Source organism: Squalius cephalus, assembly GCF_949319135.1.
Source record: "Squalius cephalus genome assembly, chromosome: 5".
Lineage (NCBI taxonomy): Eukaryota > Metazoa > Chordata > Actinopteri > Cypriniformes > Leuciscidae > Squalius > Squalius cephalus.
This window is the reverse complement of record NC_137126.1, coordinates 23,392,466-23,408,440: the sequence shown is the minus strand read 5'-3', so window position 1 is coordinate 23,408,440 and position 15,975 is coordinate 23,392,466. Positions and strand designations below refer to the sequence as shown.

The 15,975-nt window shown below is 40.1% G+C and overlaps 1 protein-coding gene across 3 annotated transcripts in view; it reads left to right on the top strand.

The window, feature by feature from the left end:
* The window catches only part of adamts3 (ADAM metallopeptidase with thrombospondin type 1 motif, 3), a 164,971-nt gene that overhangs the window by 105,711 nt on the left and 43,285 nt on the right, over positions 1-15,975 (top strand). For all 3 annotated transcript variants that reach the window (XM_079871578.1, XM_079871577.1, XM_079871576.1), the window contains exons 13-15: positions 319-494; positions 5,352-5,485; positions 12,324-12,447. In XM_079871578.1, the coding sequence (XP_079727704.1) occupies positions 319-494; positions 5,352-5,485; positions 12,324-12,447 (434 nt within the window). The remainder of the gene's footprint in view (positions 1-318; positions 495-5,351; positions 5,486-12,323; positions 12,448-15,975) is intronic.

Here is a 15,975-nt window from a genome sequence, read left to right as displayed (position 1 = left end):
AAAATATGCATGAATGGAATTTAAAGTGAGGCTTGTGATGTTGTCAAAATTCAATCTATCTTTTGCATCGGTTGCCATTCGATCCAAACATTGCTTAGCTTTTCTGAATCTGGATCTAAATATTTTATTTGGTGAAAGAAGGGAAAGATGTGTTTCTACTATCTGTTTGTGCCAGACTTCTTCATTGAAGTGATTCATTTAAACTTTGTTTAGATTAACTTTGGTTACTGACTGCTTTTTAAACCACATACTTGTATAAAGTACTTTGTTGATCTTTATTCATTTATATCTTGTTGATTCTTATCTTTTGTCTGTTAGTCCATCTAATGGAGGTCAGGACTGTCCAGGGGTGAACTATGAGTACCAGCTGTGTAACATTGATGATTGCCCCAAACACTTTGAGGACTTCAGAGCACAACAGTGTCAACAACGCAACTCCCACTTTGAATACCAGAACACTAAACATCACTGGCTTCCCTACGAACACCCAGACGGTGAGTTTTTCAGATTTTAAAGCAGTGTAATTTGGGGAAATATATTTATATAATAGTGCCGAGTGACATTCCAAGAGCACTGAAATAGTGCAAAAGTTCCTGACAACTTTTTCAGCAGCCTTGTTCTATATTTTTTTCCATAAGAATGTCTGTGTTAAAGGAATATCAGCCATGAACCAAACCAACCAGTACAAGATGAACCACAACTTTACCCACTTTCCTTAGTGTGTGCGGCTCAAGAAGCCGTTTAGAGTGCCCTCACACATGAGGTGACAAAGTGTAATTTTAAAAGCTTTTGTCAAGCTTTGCACTTTCTGCTGTTGCTTCATGTTGTGTCCAGTGCCATTTATTGCTTTAACCCACAAAATGAGGACCGCATTGTCCAAAACTAAAGCCAGTGTGAGAAATGTCACTGACAGCCATTGCAGTTTAAAAACACATATTTTAGCATGTATTATAATAGATACTGCATTTGGGTGATTTGGGCCGTACGCCATCTATGCTTACCTTTTTTTCAGCAGTGCTTTTTGTTTAAAAATATTTTTAGCGACACAGTAAAAAAATTAGGGACAGGCGAGGTACGTTTTTTTTAAAGACTGCAATGTTGCTGTATCACAATATGTTTTGCCGCAAAGGTCTCTTATTCAAACAATAACAATGTTGTAGCTTGATAATCCCGTGAAGGAGTGTGGAATAATGGGGGTTGTCATCTACACAGCCGATGGAATCAGTCCGATGGGAACAGAAATCATGTTCATGCATGAGGAAGCACACTGTTTTTCTTGGATTCTTCAGGAGTAAAATCGACAACCAAGGATAATGCGGATATGCAACTTTGACAGGCGAAGCAATGATACGGACCACTTTATTGGTTAAATGGTGGATTTCTCTTGATTTAAACATTGTTGGAAACATTTGGGATAATGCAAGTACACCTCAACGACATATATAACTTTGTTCTAGTGATTTTTGGATATTTTAATGCAAAATTTGTACATATTCGTGCCTTAAAGATATATAGGTATCAGCATCACACCTGTTGCATTAAGCCATCCAGCTGTTATCAGTGTTACTTAAGTCTCTGTGAACTGGAAGTTGCCACCAACATTACTTCAGTATTGTGACATATTTTCAAGCGAAGAGGATATTTGAAGAGGAAATCTCCATCTCTCACCTCTAGTTTACAGCAGGGGAGCAGTTAAGGATGTTTTTCCCAAGTAATCAACTGACACCATTCCAGAAGGGAAGCCATTCCCTTCACATTTTGAGCAAAAATTATTAAAAGACAACTTGCACATATGAAGGTTTACCATAAGACTAGCAATTTGCGCTACAGACATGGTCAATTTGGATTTTATGTTGACCTCAAGGTTTTTCAGGTATCAGCAATATGCCTGTTGCCTAAGATTTCTGATGGTTATTGGTAACATGTTTGTGGCTTAACAGCTCAGACACACCAAGCCTAGATCAAGAACTAGTGGCAACAAGCAACCATGGTTTACGTTTACATTGCCTGCTTCTAGGTCAAGTTGCACTCGAACACAGTGCAAGACTACAGCCCAGAAGCATGCACATTTGCACCTGCATGAGAGGAAAAAACTGTCAGCACCAGCATGTGGTAGTAATATTCATAATTCAAAAGAAAACTGGAGCTTGGACTGCAAGTATACAAACAATAACCAAGCAGTGGTTGATTGATGTTTATTACTTAATCTTCACTTTCTCATTCCAGACAGCATGTCATTTATGGAAATATTGCATTGGAATGCTCAGAAGAACCCTTCTGTGTATTCCCTCTTGCTTAATCACTTGCTTTTTTATTCTCGTGCACTGGTTTGCTAAGCTGAACACTCAATAGCTCTGATGCTGATTCAACATGCTCAATTGGCTAAAACACTTTTCTGGTAATATTGGCAACGTGCTTGTTGCTTGGCTATAAGGGTATAGGAAAACACTCGTTTAAGTGTTCTGGGAAAGGGCAACATGTTTGTTGCTTAGGGCTTTCTAGTTATTGTTGGATAAAGGGATAGTTCACCCAAAAATTTAAATTATGTCATTAATTACTCACCCTCATGTCGTTCCAAACCCATAAAACCTTCGTTCATCTTTGGAACACAAATTGTTGATCAAATCTGAGAGCTTTCTGTCCCTCCCATAGGCAGCAACGTCATTGCAAATTTCAAGGCCCGGAAAATTGGTAAAGACTAGTTAAAATAGTCCATGTGACTACAGTGGTTTAACCTTAATATTATGAAGCAATGAGAATACATTTTGTGCGCAAAAACAAAACAAAAATAACAACTTTATTGAACAATTTCTTCTCGTCTTTGTCAGACTCCTAACCTGTTGACGTAATAAACACAGTGCAGCGCGTTCGGGTTCTACGTCAGAACGCCGCGTCATTATAGTTCTCACTTGAACAGCGCCAGCCAATGGTGAGCCGGCGTTCTGGCGTTCTGCCATAGAACCCGGAAGCGCTGCACTGTGTTTACTACGTCAACAGTGTAGGCGTCTCGTCTAGTCTTAATTTTCCAGTATTAGAGTCTTACTTCCAGTACCAGTATGGGAAAAAATTGGCAAAAAACTGGTACAGTACAAACCTGGACCCTGGAAAAGTATTTTCTGACAGCTCTTCAGAACTTACAGCTGAGTTGTATCTTGCTTTGAGCTTCTTGGGTCACTCGGTGCAACTTATCCTTTAAAATAGCAAAATAAGGGTAAGAGAGTGGTCGTGTAGGTTGGAGAAGCTGTCTGTCGATTGACTGGACCTGAACAAATGCATTTTTCAGCAATTCATCCTGGGACTGTTCCAGGGGAAAATCATCGCGGTCTGTAAGGATTAGCCTTTCAACAGTGCTCCATTCCTCTGGTTCTGGTCCCAGCGGTCCCGGTTCAGCTTCCCCTAGCTGCGTGACCGCCCCCTTTCCCCACCCTCTGTCCTCCCAAGAGACATCTGCACAGAGAAACCCCAATAAGTGACTAAATGCTGGCCAATTCGTCAGAATTAGCAGATGTCTGAGGTGTGGACTAACCGCGACCTCTACACTATGATTTTTCACTCTAAATTGAATAGTGACAGGCAGTAAGGGATATTAAACACCTTACTGGAACCATACTGTTATCCAGTGCCTCAGGTTGAATCAAGCTTTGATGAATGAAAGTTTGGTTACATCCTGAATCCACCAAAGCTTGATAAGTACCCCCCTTTATACTCAATTTGATGGCCGAGTCCAGCGACATTGGACGGTGGCACTGGACCCACTGCGCCGTCTTCTTTGACAGTCAGCCGATGAACTGTTCCAGTACCACCTGGTCGATGATCTGGTCCACGTCGCTTCCCTCGACCACCAGCCATCTGCGGCACGCATCCTGGAGCTGCTGAGCCATCACAAAGTGCACGGCCACTTTCACCCAGGTCCAGTGATCTGAAATGCTGGCGGTGTTGTTCAGGGGTGAGGCCGACCCGCTGAAGGATGACTCTTTTCAGGTCTTGGTAGACCCAGAGGTTCTGGACCGGTAACTGCTAGGCCACCATCTGCGCCTTCCCCATCAGCAGGGGAATGAGGCACTCCGGCCAATGTTCTTGTGCCCCCCCACAAGCCTCGGCAGTCCTCTCAAAGAGGTCCAGGAACGCCTCCGGGTTGTTCTTGCCATCTTCATGAGAGGCACGTGTGTGGGTTGTGCAGGTGCAACAGCAGATGGTTTTCCCTCGGCACAAACCTCCCGATCCAGCTCGCGGTCCTCCTGCTGAAGGCTGAGGGATTTTGCATAACGGCGGCGGCACTCTTCTTTCCTCCTGGGTTTCGGCAAAAGTGTGATAATGTTCGTAGGAAGTAAGGAAGAAGTCAGAGTTGGCGTTACTGAGGATTGTGGGTTTTTTATTGATCTTGGCACAGGTTCAACATAAAGCACACTGTGCTACGCATAAACTCAATCTCAAAATAAACACAATCTCTCAGAGCTCTCCAGAGCGTTCAGTGCACCCACGAGTCCTCAGTCTGTCTTTCTCCCTCCAGCCACCATCCCTCAGTGGCTTTAAGCGGTCTCTTCTCGCCAATTACTGCAACAAGACACCGCTCTCTCAGCTCTCTCTCTTGGGTGCAGACCTCGCTGAACCACACCCCCCTCGCCACAGATGGGCAGCGAGTTCTTGCCCCAAACAGAACCATACCGCCAATCCAAACTGTATGCTAATTGTCAATCATCTTTGATGATAGTGGTCCTGACAGAATTGTCTACATTACCATGTTAATATTCAGACACTATATGACTTAATTTCATTGCATCCCATTACTATGTGCTGAATACTGTCGTCATTTACTTGCCCTCATGTTGTTCCAAACCTGTGTGACGTGACATGATGACATGAGGGTGAGTAAATAATGAAAGAATTTTATTTTTTGGGTAAACTATCCCTTAGAAAACTTCTGTGCTCTTTTTCTGTTGACTTAGATGGAACCAAGTGGCCAGTTGCAATGTGAAACCTAATTTGCATATGTTAAATGTTTTAGGGAGTTATTCTAATGTTATTTTATATGCGTTCAAGAGTTCAATAGGTTGTCAGACCTCTGCTAATATTTCACATTAGCACAAGTAATTTTTAATGCACTTGAATAATTCATTGGTTCAAAGCTTGTGTAGATCAAGACCTGTAAGAACACATTTATTTTAATTTTGCTTGAATATTACATTACACTATTCTTTATGCATGATTACATACCAGTCTTACTGGTTGAATATTATTGTTTTCTCATAAATTAATTTTATGTTAATAGACCTATAGCAGACAACAATGTATGTAATGTAATTTGTGGTCTTCCTTATTATATATTTCTTCATGTTTTTCTATATTGTCAGCCAACAAAAGGTGTCACCTTTATTGCCAGTCAAAAGAAACAGGTGACGTGGCTTACATGAAGCAGCTGATGCATGATGGGACAAAGTGCTCTTACAAAGACCCGTACAGCATCTGTGTGCGTGGAGAGTGTGTGGTAAGTGTTTGAATTGCATTATCCATTAACGTATTTCACGGTTGCATACTTACTTTTGCAGATATTACAACCGGTGCTAGTGTGCTAAAACTTAATTAGCACAAAATAAAATGAATAATATTATTGTTTTTCTCAGTAAGATTTCAATAATATAATGTGTGTAACAATGTAATTAGTTCATACAACTGCCTCAACAATCATTTCACGAGTTCACACTTATAAATAAGTCAGATAGAATAAATGCGTATTTGGCGTGCTGTCCGAGGAGAGGGCTCCGGGCTCGGTATTTGGCCCGAACCCAGAGTACTCCCCCCGTATTCCTGGCTGTGAAAGAACAAGCCAAGAGTGAGGAGTCGGGGTGGTGGAGGGATGCTGAAAACTGTCAAGGAAGTTAGGTGAGTTGACAGAGTGAATATATATATATGCTTCCTCTCATGCTGATAGGGTAGACATGGTAATTGTTTGATGAGTTGATTGATTGATTGCTTGATTATTTGAACGTGCTCCTCCCGAACTTTGTTAATAAAACATCATCTACTTCAAACAGAAGTGAATTTCTTTGAAAGATTTCATGTCATGAACTTCGCAAACTTTTGATAATCCAGCCACTAGATTATCTTCTGAGTCACTTATAATAAACCAGCCTGGTATTGATTGATTGATTGATTGGTTAATTACTAATAAAATTCTGTGCACTCTGACTCGCAGAGGTTGTGTAGCAGCCAGCCAAGAATGAACCAGCAGATTTTCTCCAGCTCTTGTCAGTTTAATTTACATCAGATTGGCAGTGAACAGTCCTTTTTTGTTGATCATTTTGTTGAATTTTAATGATCATGCTATCTTAGGCTGTGGCTCACTTTTAAAAATCAGCATTATTCTCTTTAACTCTTTCCCCACCATTGACGGAATTTTCCATAATTTATGACACAACACTTTCCCACCAGTGATGGAATTTTCCTGGCCATCCATGTTTTCTCTGTTATACAGTAGGGGCGCTATTATGCATCTTCTGAAAGAGGACCGGATCTTCAGGTCAAAACACAGGTGAAAAATAAGCAGAAACAAGTGATGAAAGCATTGCTTACACACATGTAAAATAAAGCAAAACATTAAACAGCATATAGATCATAGCTGCATAACATTACCGAATGAAATGTTGACCCTACAGGACTATACAAGTTTTGGGGGGTGGCATCTATGCTTTGATCATCGTTTTGAATCCGATCTGGATGTAGTGGTAACAGGAGATCCACTGGAGGCAAGTTGTAGAACCCAAGTGCAGTTTATTAATACTCTTCAAAAATAAAACAAAGGTATGGTGTGGCATGAAACTCAAAACAAGGACATGGGCATGGACATGGGCATGGGCATGGAGATGGACATGGACATGGACATGGTGCTCACCAACAGTGGTTACAGGGAAACAATACTTGACAAGGACTCATGGCAAACATGAGGGCTTAAATACACACGTCCAATTACTGAACAAGACACACCTGTGCACAATGAACCAATGACAACACATAACACATGGCAAGTGTGAAACATGACTGACATGAAACATGACCCAAAAACAACCTGTGACAGTAGTCTTTGACAAAATTGACTTTTTCTCAGCGTTTTACTTAAAGGTGCTGTATGTTTTTTGGAGAAAACTTTTTCACTCTAAAAATATACCATAATTTGTTATCATATATTGTGGAAACATGCTAAGTTCACATACTCGTTTCTCTGAAAAACACTTCTACAGCCAGTTATTTTACTTTGAAATGTGCATTTCCAGACTGGAATGTTTGTTATTGTTTTGGCCTGTGATACTGCATGTTGCCAATTTGCCAATTTTCATTGTCCATTGCGCTCGTGCCTGTTGCGTGTGCTCAAACTGGCAACCCGTGTGAGCGCCGTCCAGTCTGAGAAGCAGGTGGCAGAGAAACGACGATCACCGATATTTTTAATTAGACTGCAGTACCTATTTTGACCACTAGTCATTCTTACATACTGCACCTTTAATGTTGCTTTTTTAATGAAACTTACCCATATTTAAGTGTTGATAAAAAAGAATGCATGAAGCTAGAATAAAATGTTTTTGTTGTTGTTTTTGTTTAAAAGCAGAGGGTCTGTTCTTTCTTTTGATACATTGCATGTTCCGATATTTGTACAACAAAATATTCTGAGGCCATGAAAGTAATGTGAAAATTATCAAAAATGCTGGTGCTGGCCTGCAATACATTTTTTTTTTATTATTCTGGTGGGGAAAGAGTTAAAAATCTATTGTCTATGGTCCATTGGCTTGTCATTTTCTCCCACCAGCACAGAATTTGTATTTTCTTACTTCCAGCTTTTACTTTTTTCTTTTTTAAATTTATTAAGATATCAATGCCAGTGTCAATGTCTGTGGTATCTTGCCCTTTTATGTATTGCCTTAATCATAATTGTGCCGCACAACACAAGCATGCAGTGTAGATGGACTTTATCTAGTCTGATATTAAAGTAGACAACTGACTCACTGCACTCACAGACATGTGAATAAGGCCAGTTAGAAAATTATTGCACACTCCTAAATAGGCAAAATTAGTCTTAATTTTAAGACAAATCTGTCACTGTGCAATCCTGTTTTTTTTTGTTGTTTTTTTTCTGTAAATTTGTGAGTTGGCTCTGATCACAGTGCAGTGTGTATAGGATGAGTGCCACTTCACAATGAATGTTGTTTGAAGAATGAATCTCTCCAGATGGGGTTGATAGAAGTAAATTGATTTTTGTAGATGAACAATGAATAGTGATTAGCTTATGGGAGCAAGTGATAAAGTTTTGTTCAACAGACAGCTGTTCAACAAACGGCTGTAGTGTCTCATATTTGTCAATGTCAGTAAATCTCCATACCCGATAGCCGGCATCATTGGGGAATATAAATAGTGCGACGAATCGCCGTATTTCACGAAAATAGACTAATTTACGCAATCAACGTAATCGATTATGTCGACGCGTCGTTCCAGCCCTACTTTAAATATTACAAAGCCCATGATAACTTTTGTTTACTCTACAATAAGTAAAAACACTTGACTAGCCAATATACTCTTCGACAACGATGCCATAGGGTGTTTTCACACTTGAGTCCTCTTTAAAAGAACCGAACTCAGACTCCTTTAAGTGGACCAAGAAGTGAACCAAGTAAAAAAGGACCCAGTTCTCTTTACGTTCACTTTGTCCATGTCCCTGAAAGAGGACTCCGATCCTTTTTTGGTCCACTTAAGTAGGAATGTGGTCTCAGACCTCTTTGTATACTGTTGCTTTTTGGATCTAGTCCAGTTTAGTGTTTGATGGCTGACCCTATGGTTTTTCAAAATAGCGATTTCCAGTTTCACGATAAACCACGATAAAAGGTCTTGATGGTTAGTATTATAGTTTCAAATTTAATTATCATTAAAACCGTGTTTGATCATTGCGATTTTGAAAACTGTCCAGTTAATCATGACCAGCCAGCAGCAGTCTGACACACATGCAACGTTGTTGTTGTTTTTTTTGTATGATAAGACATGATGGAAGGCAGTGACAGCGTTTGGGAGATTTTCAGCCCTCTAAGAGGACCAAATCTGAGGTGTGGTCATATTTTGGCTTTTACAAAAGTCCTGAGGGAAACTTAATCGAGGATGGTCACCCTGACTGCAGAACATGCAAAAAGAAAGTCACTGCAAAAGGAGGAAACACTTTAAATCGTGACCACCACCCACTGTAGTATAGCAAATGCAAGGCAAGTTAACTTTGAACTCAAAACCAGTTGAAATATTTTATCTCACTTGTAATAAACGCAAAGCGTCTGTGAAGAAAAGTTTGCAGCAAGTGGCTTTGAGTTAAGAAGAACTAACAACTTCAAACAAGACTACTAAGGGTGACAATTGTACATTGTACACTTAATTCACCATTTATTTTATTTTTTTGCTACAGAAATAATTCTATTATATATAGAATCAATAATTCAAATATTGAATGAGATTAATGTTTTAAAATCTTTCCCATTTATAAATCCGTTTTTATACAGTGTACAAAACAATCGCCCAGACAAGATGACCACTACAACAATATTATATTAGTACTGTATTAATACTAAAGTCCTCTGAAAACACTGATAAGCATGATGGCAAGTTGCATTAGAATGAATAGAGAGAGTGTGTCCTCTGTCATACAAGAGACATGGATGTGCACTGTTATAATGCGTTGCTATTGACAAGGGTCATTAAAGGAATAGTTCAATTCAAAATGATAATTCTATCATTTACTCTCCCTTAAATTGTTTCAAACCTGTGTGAATTTCTTTCTTGTGCTGAGCACAAAAGAAGATATTTTGATGAATATGTACAACCCCAAATCAGAAAAAGTTGGGACACTGTACAAATTGTGAGTAAAAAAGGAATGGAATAATTTACAAATCTCATAAACTTATATTTTATTCACAATAGAATATAGATAACATATCAAATGTTGAAAGTGAGACATTTTGAAATGTCATGCCAAATATTGTCTCATTTTGGATTTCATGAGAGCTACACATTCCAAAAAAGTTGGGACAGGTAGCAATAAGAGGCCGGAAAAGTTAAATGTACATATAAGGAACAGCTAGAGGAACAATTTGCAACTTATTAGGTCAATTGGCAACATGATTGGGAATAAAAAGAGCCTCTCAGAGTGGCAGTGTCTCTCAGAAGTCAAGATGGGCAGAGGATCACCAATTCCCCCAATGCTGCGGCGAAAAATAGTGGAGCAATATCAGAAAGGATTTTCTCAGAGAAAAATTGCAAAGAGTTTGAAGTTATCATCATCTACAGTGCATAATATCATCCAAAGATTCAGAGAATCTGGAACAATCTCTGTGCGTAAGGGTCAAGGCCGGAAAACCATACTGGATGCCCGTGATCTTCGGGCACTTAGACGGCACTGCATCACATACAGGAAGGCTACTGTAATGGAAATCACAACATGGGCTCAGGAATACTTCCAGAAAACATTGTCGGTGAACACAATCCACCATGCCATTCGCTGTTGCCGGCTAAAACTCTATAGGTCAAAAAAGAAGCCATATCTAAACAGGATTTAGAAGCGCAGGCGTTTTCTCTGGGCCAAGGCTCATTTAAAATGGACTGTGGCAAAGTGGAAAACTGTTCTGTGGTCAGACGAATCAAAATTTGAAGTTCTTTTTGGAAAACTGGGACACCATGTCATCCGGACTAAAGAGGACAAGGACAACCCAAGTTGTTATTAGCGCTCAGTTCAGAAGCCTGCATCTCTGATGGTATGGGGTTGCAGGAGTGCGTGTGGCATGGGCAGCTTACACATCTGGAAAGGCACCATCAATGCTGAAAGGTATATCCAAGTTCTAGAACGACATATGCTCCCATCCAGACGCCGTCTCTTTCAGGGAAGACCTTGCATTTTCCAACATGACAATGCCAGACCATATACTGCATCAATTACAATATCATGGCTGCGTAGAAGGAGGATCCGGGTACTGAAATGGCCAGCCTGCAGTCCAGATCTTTCACCCATAGAAAACATTTGGTACATCATAAAGAGGAAGATGCAACAAAGAAGACCTAAGACAGTTGAGCAACTAGAAGCCTGTATTAGACAAGAATGGGACAACATTCCTATTCCTAAACTTGAGCAACTTGTCTCCTCAGTCCCCAGACGTTTGCAGACTGTTATAAAAAGAAGAGGGGATGCCACACAGTGGTAAACATGGCCTTGTCCCAACTTTTTTGAGATGTGTTGATGCCATGACATTTAAAATCAGCTTATTTTTCCCTTAAATGATACATTTTCTCAGTTTAAACATTTGATATGTCATCCATGTTGTATTTTGAATAAAATATTGAAATTTGAAACTTCCACATCATTGCATTCTGTTTTTACTCACAATTTGTACAGTGTCCCAACTTTTTCTGATTTGGGGTTGTATAACCAAACAGTTGATGGACCCCATTAACTTCCATAGTAGAAGTCAATGGGGTACATCAACTGTCTGGTTACCGACATTCTTCAAAATATCTTCCTTTGTGTTCAGCAGAAGAAAATAATTCATCCAGATTTGAAACAAATTGAGAGTGAGTAAATGATGACAGAACTTTAATTTTGAAGTGAACTATCCCTTTAAAAGCAAGGAAATGCCGCAGAAAACAGAATCTTGCTTAAAAAAGTGCATAGATCAGCTAATTTGATTTGTTGTTTGTTGATTTTCAAATGCAAAACCTGTTGAAAGGTTTTCAGTGCGTTTACCAGTTCTTTTGGAACATTTACATCTCATTTGATCAAAACCGTGATAATATTGATAATCGTGATAATTTGTGTCACCATAATCGTGTTATGAAATGTTCATGCCGTTTTATCTCTACTTCAAAATTGAATCCCTTTTACTTACATTGTATGTGCCTCACTAACCAGGATATTTGTTTGTAAAGATTATTATTATTATTTTGTAAAGAAAGTTGTTTATTTTGCACAAATGTTTGTTGCAATACTACTGCAATACTTTAAAGGGGTCTGAGATCATTTTGAGTGTTCACATACGAGACCAAAAATCATGCGAACCACGCTCAGACTTCTGAAAAGGACCAAGTGTTATACAGAGTTATACTGTATACAGAGCTAGCGCAAGAACGGAAGTTCAAACAAAATGTTCTAATGATGGCTGCTTGCTTGTTTCTCTGGCGCATTAGGTCTATAGTTTCATGATATTAGATGTAGACATATCCAAGATGAAAGCTTTAAAGTGTTTCTGATACCACATCTTGCCTTTTTTCTTAGTGTGTCTCGCATATCCCCCCATATCTCTCTTCCTCTCCTTCAGAAAGTGGGCTGTGACAGGGAAATTGGCTCCAACAAGGTGGAGGATAAGTGTGGTGTGTGTGGGGGTGACAACTCCCACTGCCGAACTGTGAAAGGAACCTTCACCCGTGTGCCCAAGAAAGCTGGTAAGATACTTTCCTCTTTCCTTGGTCAGTGACTTACAGTATTTAACTTAAATCGGGCAGTCCTTTATTCTGGACTTCAACCCTGTCATTAAGTTTATATTTCCAGTCCTCTAGTTTGAGGACACTTCACACTTGCCTTTTTTTATTTAGGTCTGTCACATTTCACAGTGTCACCAGCTGAAATTCTTATTCTGTATTCACATTTTTACTCTTGACACTCTTCCTCTGACACCATAGAATGAACAAGCTGTTTGAGAAATTTATTTGAATGCATTCAAAAGTAAAGGGCATCTGTACTTTCCTTGTTCTTTGCACATATACATAAATGACCATGCTCAAATGTCCATTAAGTTACGGACACACCAAGCCGATGGACAGCTGTCGGGCAGTTTTTGTGCGTCGGTCGACTCAATTTTCTCAGTGTGTTCCGCACCGTCGGCAGAAATGGGTCCTCGTCTGCTTTTTTTTGGCCGATTCGACATGTTGAATCGGCGTCGGTAAAGGAGGGAACTCTGATTGGCTGTTCAGCTTAGTGCACGAGAATAATAGCAAAACAGCATGCAAAGAAGTCAAAACGGTACAGATAGAAGGCTGTTCTAATGTTACGTCATCTTACCTGAGTGTTCCTTGGCTAATATTTAAATATTAACATGAGCGGAGTGGAATAAAGAAAGTGTTTAGCACAGGGGTCTCCAACACGTCGCTCGCGAGCTACCAGTAGCTCGTGGCCTGAATGAAGGTAGCTCGCCGAGGGGGCGTTCACATATTGCATCTTTTGCGCGCTTGAGTTCGTTATTTCAAATGTAGGTCATTATGTCAATTGAAGCGACGCGTTCATTTTTTCCAGGCGCAGCGAGATGAAAAAATCAGAACTTTTCAGAATACCGCAAGCGCACCGCAGGTCATGTGACAAGAACCAACCAATCAGCTTCACCCTTTCCGTAACAACATGACATTTTGGGTGACATACATAGGCCTTCAAAAACTCTTAGGTCTAAAACAGTTTGGATAGTTGTTAATATGAGAGTTATGAGACATTATTTAAGAGATTTAAGTATTGTATTACATGAGTAGCTCTCGGCCACTTTCATTTTTAAAAAGTAGCTCTCAAAGGAAAAAAGGTTGGAGACCTCTGGTTTAGCAGGATTGATATTCAAAACGGTAAGCACACACTGCTTTGTTTATGGTTTGTGTATCTGCAGCCTGCAGCGTCGGTTTCCCTTTTTGAATGACGATTATAGATCAATATATCTGCAGAAATAGACAGTTGTCTCATTTACACACAGGCGCAGAACACGCTTTCTAGCTGACAGTCGGCAGTAGTTCTCTCGGTGTGTTCAAGTGCAGCTTTTTTCCCTCGACGCAGGCGACGCAAGGTGACAACACAGTCGGCTTTCATCAGTGCTAGTTCTTTGGCGTCAGTTTGGTGTGTCTCGGGCTTTGGACCCACTCAATGTACGTACATTCATTCTTTATCAGACAAATTAGAGGTCTTGCCTACATCTGGAGAACTTTGTCATTGTACTTCAACTGTAGTTAAAGAACCTTAGCAAATTGAACAGCTGATGTCATAACTTTACTTTAGTCTAGCTTTAGGACTGAACAAAAGCAATTTCCTTTACTTCAGTTACAGCATATATTCATTGCTAGCCTGAATGTTATGGTTATGAAATTAACCCTCTACCGCACACATTATGATAGACCTATAGAAAAAAATATTTGACTCTTTTTCTTTTCTTAGAAGGGCTTCTTGAAGTAATGTAAAAAATAAAAATAAAAAATGGAATAATATTGTTTTAAGGTACTTTGATATGTTGCCATACGGCAACAACATACTTTCTTTACATTATCACGGTTCTTTTTAGAAAAAATTGCCATTTAATTTTGATTTTTTTTCCATTATACAAATGCCTTGGCAGTCCTTAACATATGACTAATCAACATTATGTAACCCGTGTGTAACAACATTATGTAACCCGTGTGTAACACATGGTTAACCACATGTAACCACACTAGTCCACACCTGACTGCAGTTCATTGTCGTAACTGACTTGAGTGGGCAAATGCTCACATTCGATGGCGTCTGGCACTTTGGAGAGGTGTTCTCTTCACGGATGAATCCCGGTTTTCACTGTACAGGGCAGATGGCAGACAGCGTGTATGGCGTTGTGTGGTTGAGCGGTTTGCTGATGTCAACATTGTGGATCGAGTGGCCCATGGTGGCGGTGGGGTAATGGTATGGGCAGGCGTATGTTATGGACATTGAACACGGGTGCATTTTATTGATGGCATTTTGAATGCACAGAGATACCGTGACAAGATCCTGAGGCCCATTGTTGTGCCATTCATCCACGACCATCACCTCATGTTGCAGCACGATAATGCACAGCCCCATGTTGCAAGGATCTGTACACAATTCCTGGAAGCTGAAAACATCCCAGTTCATGCATGGCCATGTGTTGCACTGCGTGAGGCAAATGGTGGTCACACCAGAGACTGACTGGTTTTCGGCCGTTTGGCAACACAGACATTTGATCGATTTACCAAAAACAAATTTCATAAAAACTTTTTTGAGTGGTGAATATGTCATAATAACTTACCTGAGGTGATGTGTGGCGAGCAGGACGAGGCCGAGGGCTGAAAGAGAGGTTCGTTATGGGAAGGAGGAGGCGGAAACCGACGAACATTCAAATATTTGAATAAATAAATAAACCAATACAAAAACGAAAGTATAAGCCAGCAGCCCCTCATGGACGACTGCTGGCCACACAAAACAGGAACAAAACATCACATAAAACTCAGGCCTGTTCCTCTCTCGCTCTTTCACTGTCGTCACTCCTCCTTTATGCTTCCGCTCCTCCGTGAGAGATACGAGACCGGTGCGTCGCGCAGGTGTCGCTCATCAGTAATCACGCCACCGGCCTCGTGCCGCTCTCTCACAGCCCTCGGCCTCGTCCTGCTCGCCACATGATGTTTCTGGGGTTTTTTTGTGTATGTGATATGGGCTGGTCCTTGTTTGTTACTGACGTTTTAGTTTGCTTTCAGCAACTACCGACAAGAGACCGCAGTCTGTCAAAAATCGTGCAACAGAAAAAAACTGCATGTCATGTGACTTAACCAAAGCACATCATTGGCTAAACTAAGGTCTTCTCATTCCAACAAAAAACACGAGAATGTTTTCTTAAAGAGACAGTGGCAAGGAAATGAACACAAAGAATATGTTGCCATATGGCAACACCATGCGGTAGAGGGTTAAATGTCTGAATTTAGCCCTATATGGATGGGACTAGTTTTCTAAATGACGTTTGAGTTAAAAAAAAATGTATCACTCGACGTCTGTGATTTCATGTACTGATTCGGACAGGACTAACATGTACGTGTTTAATACAGAGGTGGGAGTGTGTGTTTTCTAGATGTGGGCGTTATAGAAGGTCATCTGCTGTGCTTGCGTGCATCATGACGTATATGTATTTTAATTGATTATTTGTTAATATAATTTTAATTTATCATAAAAACCCTATTTATGTG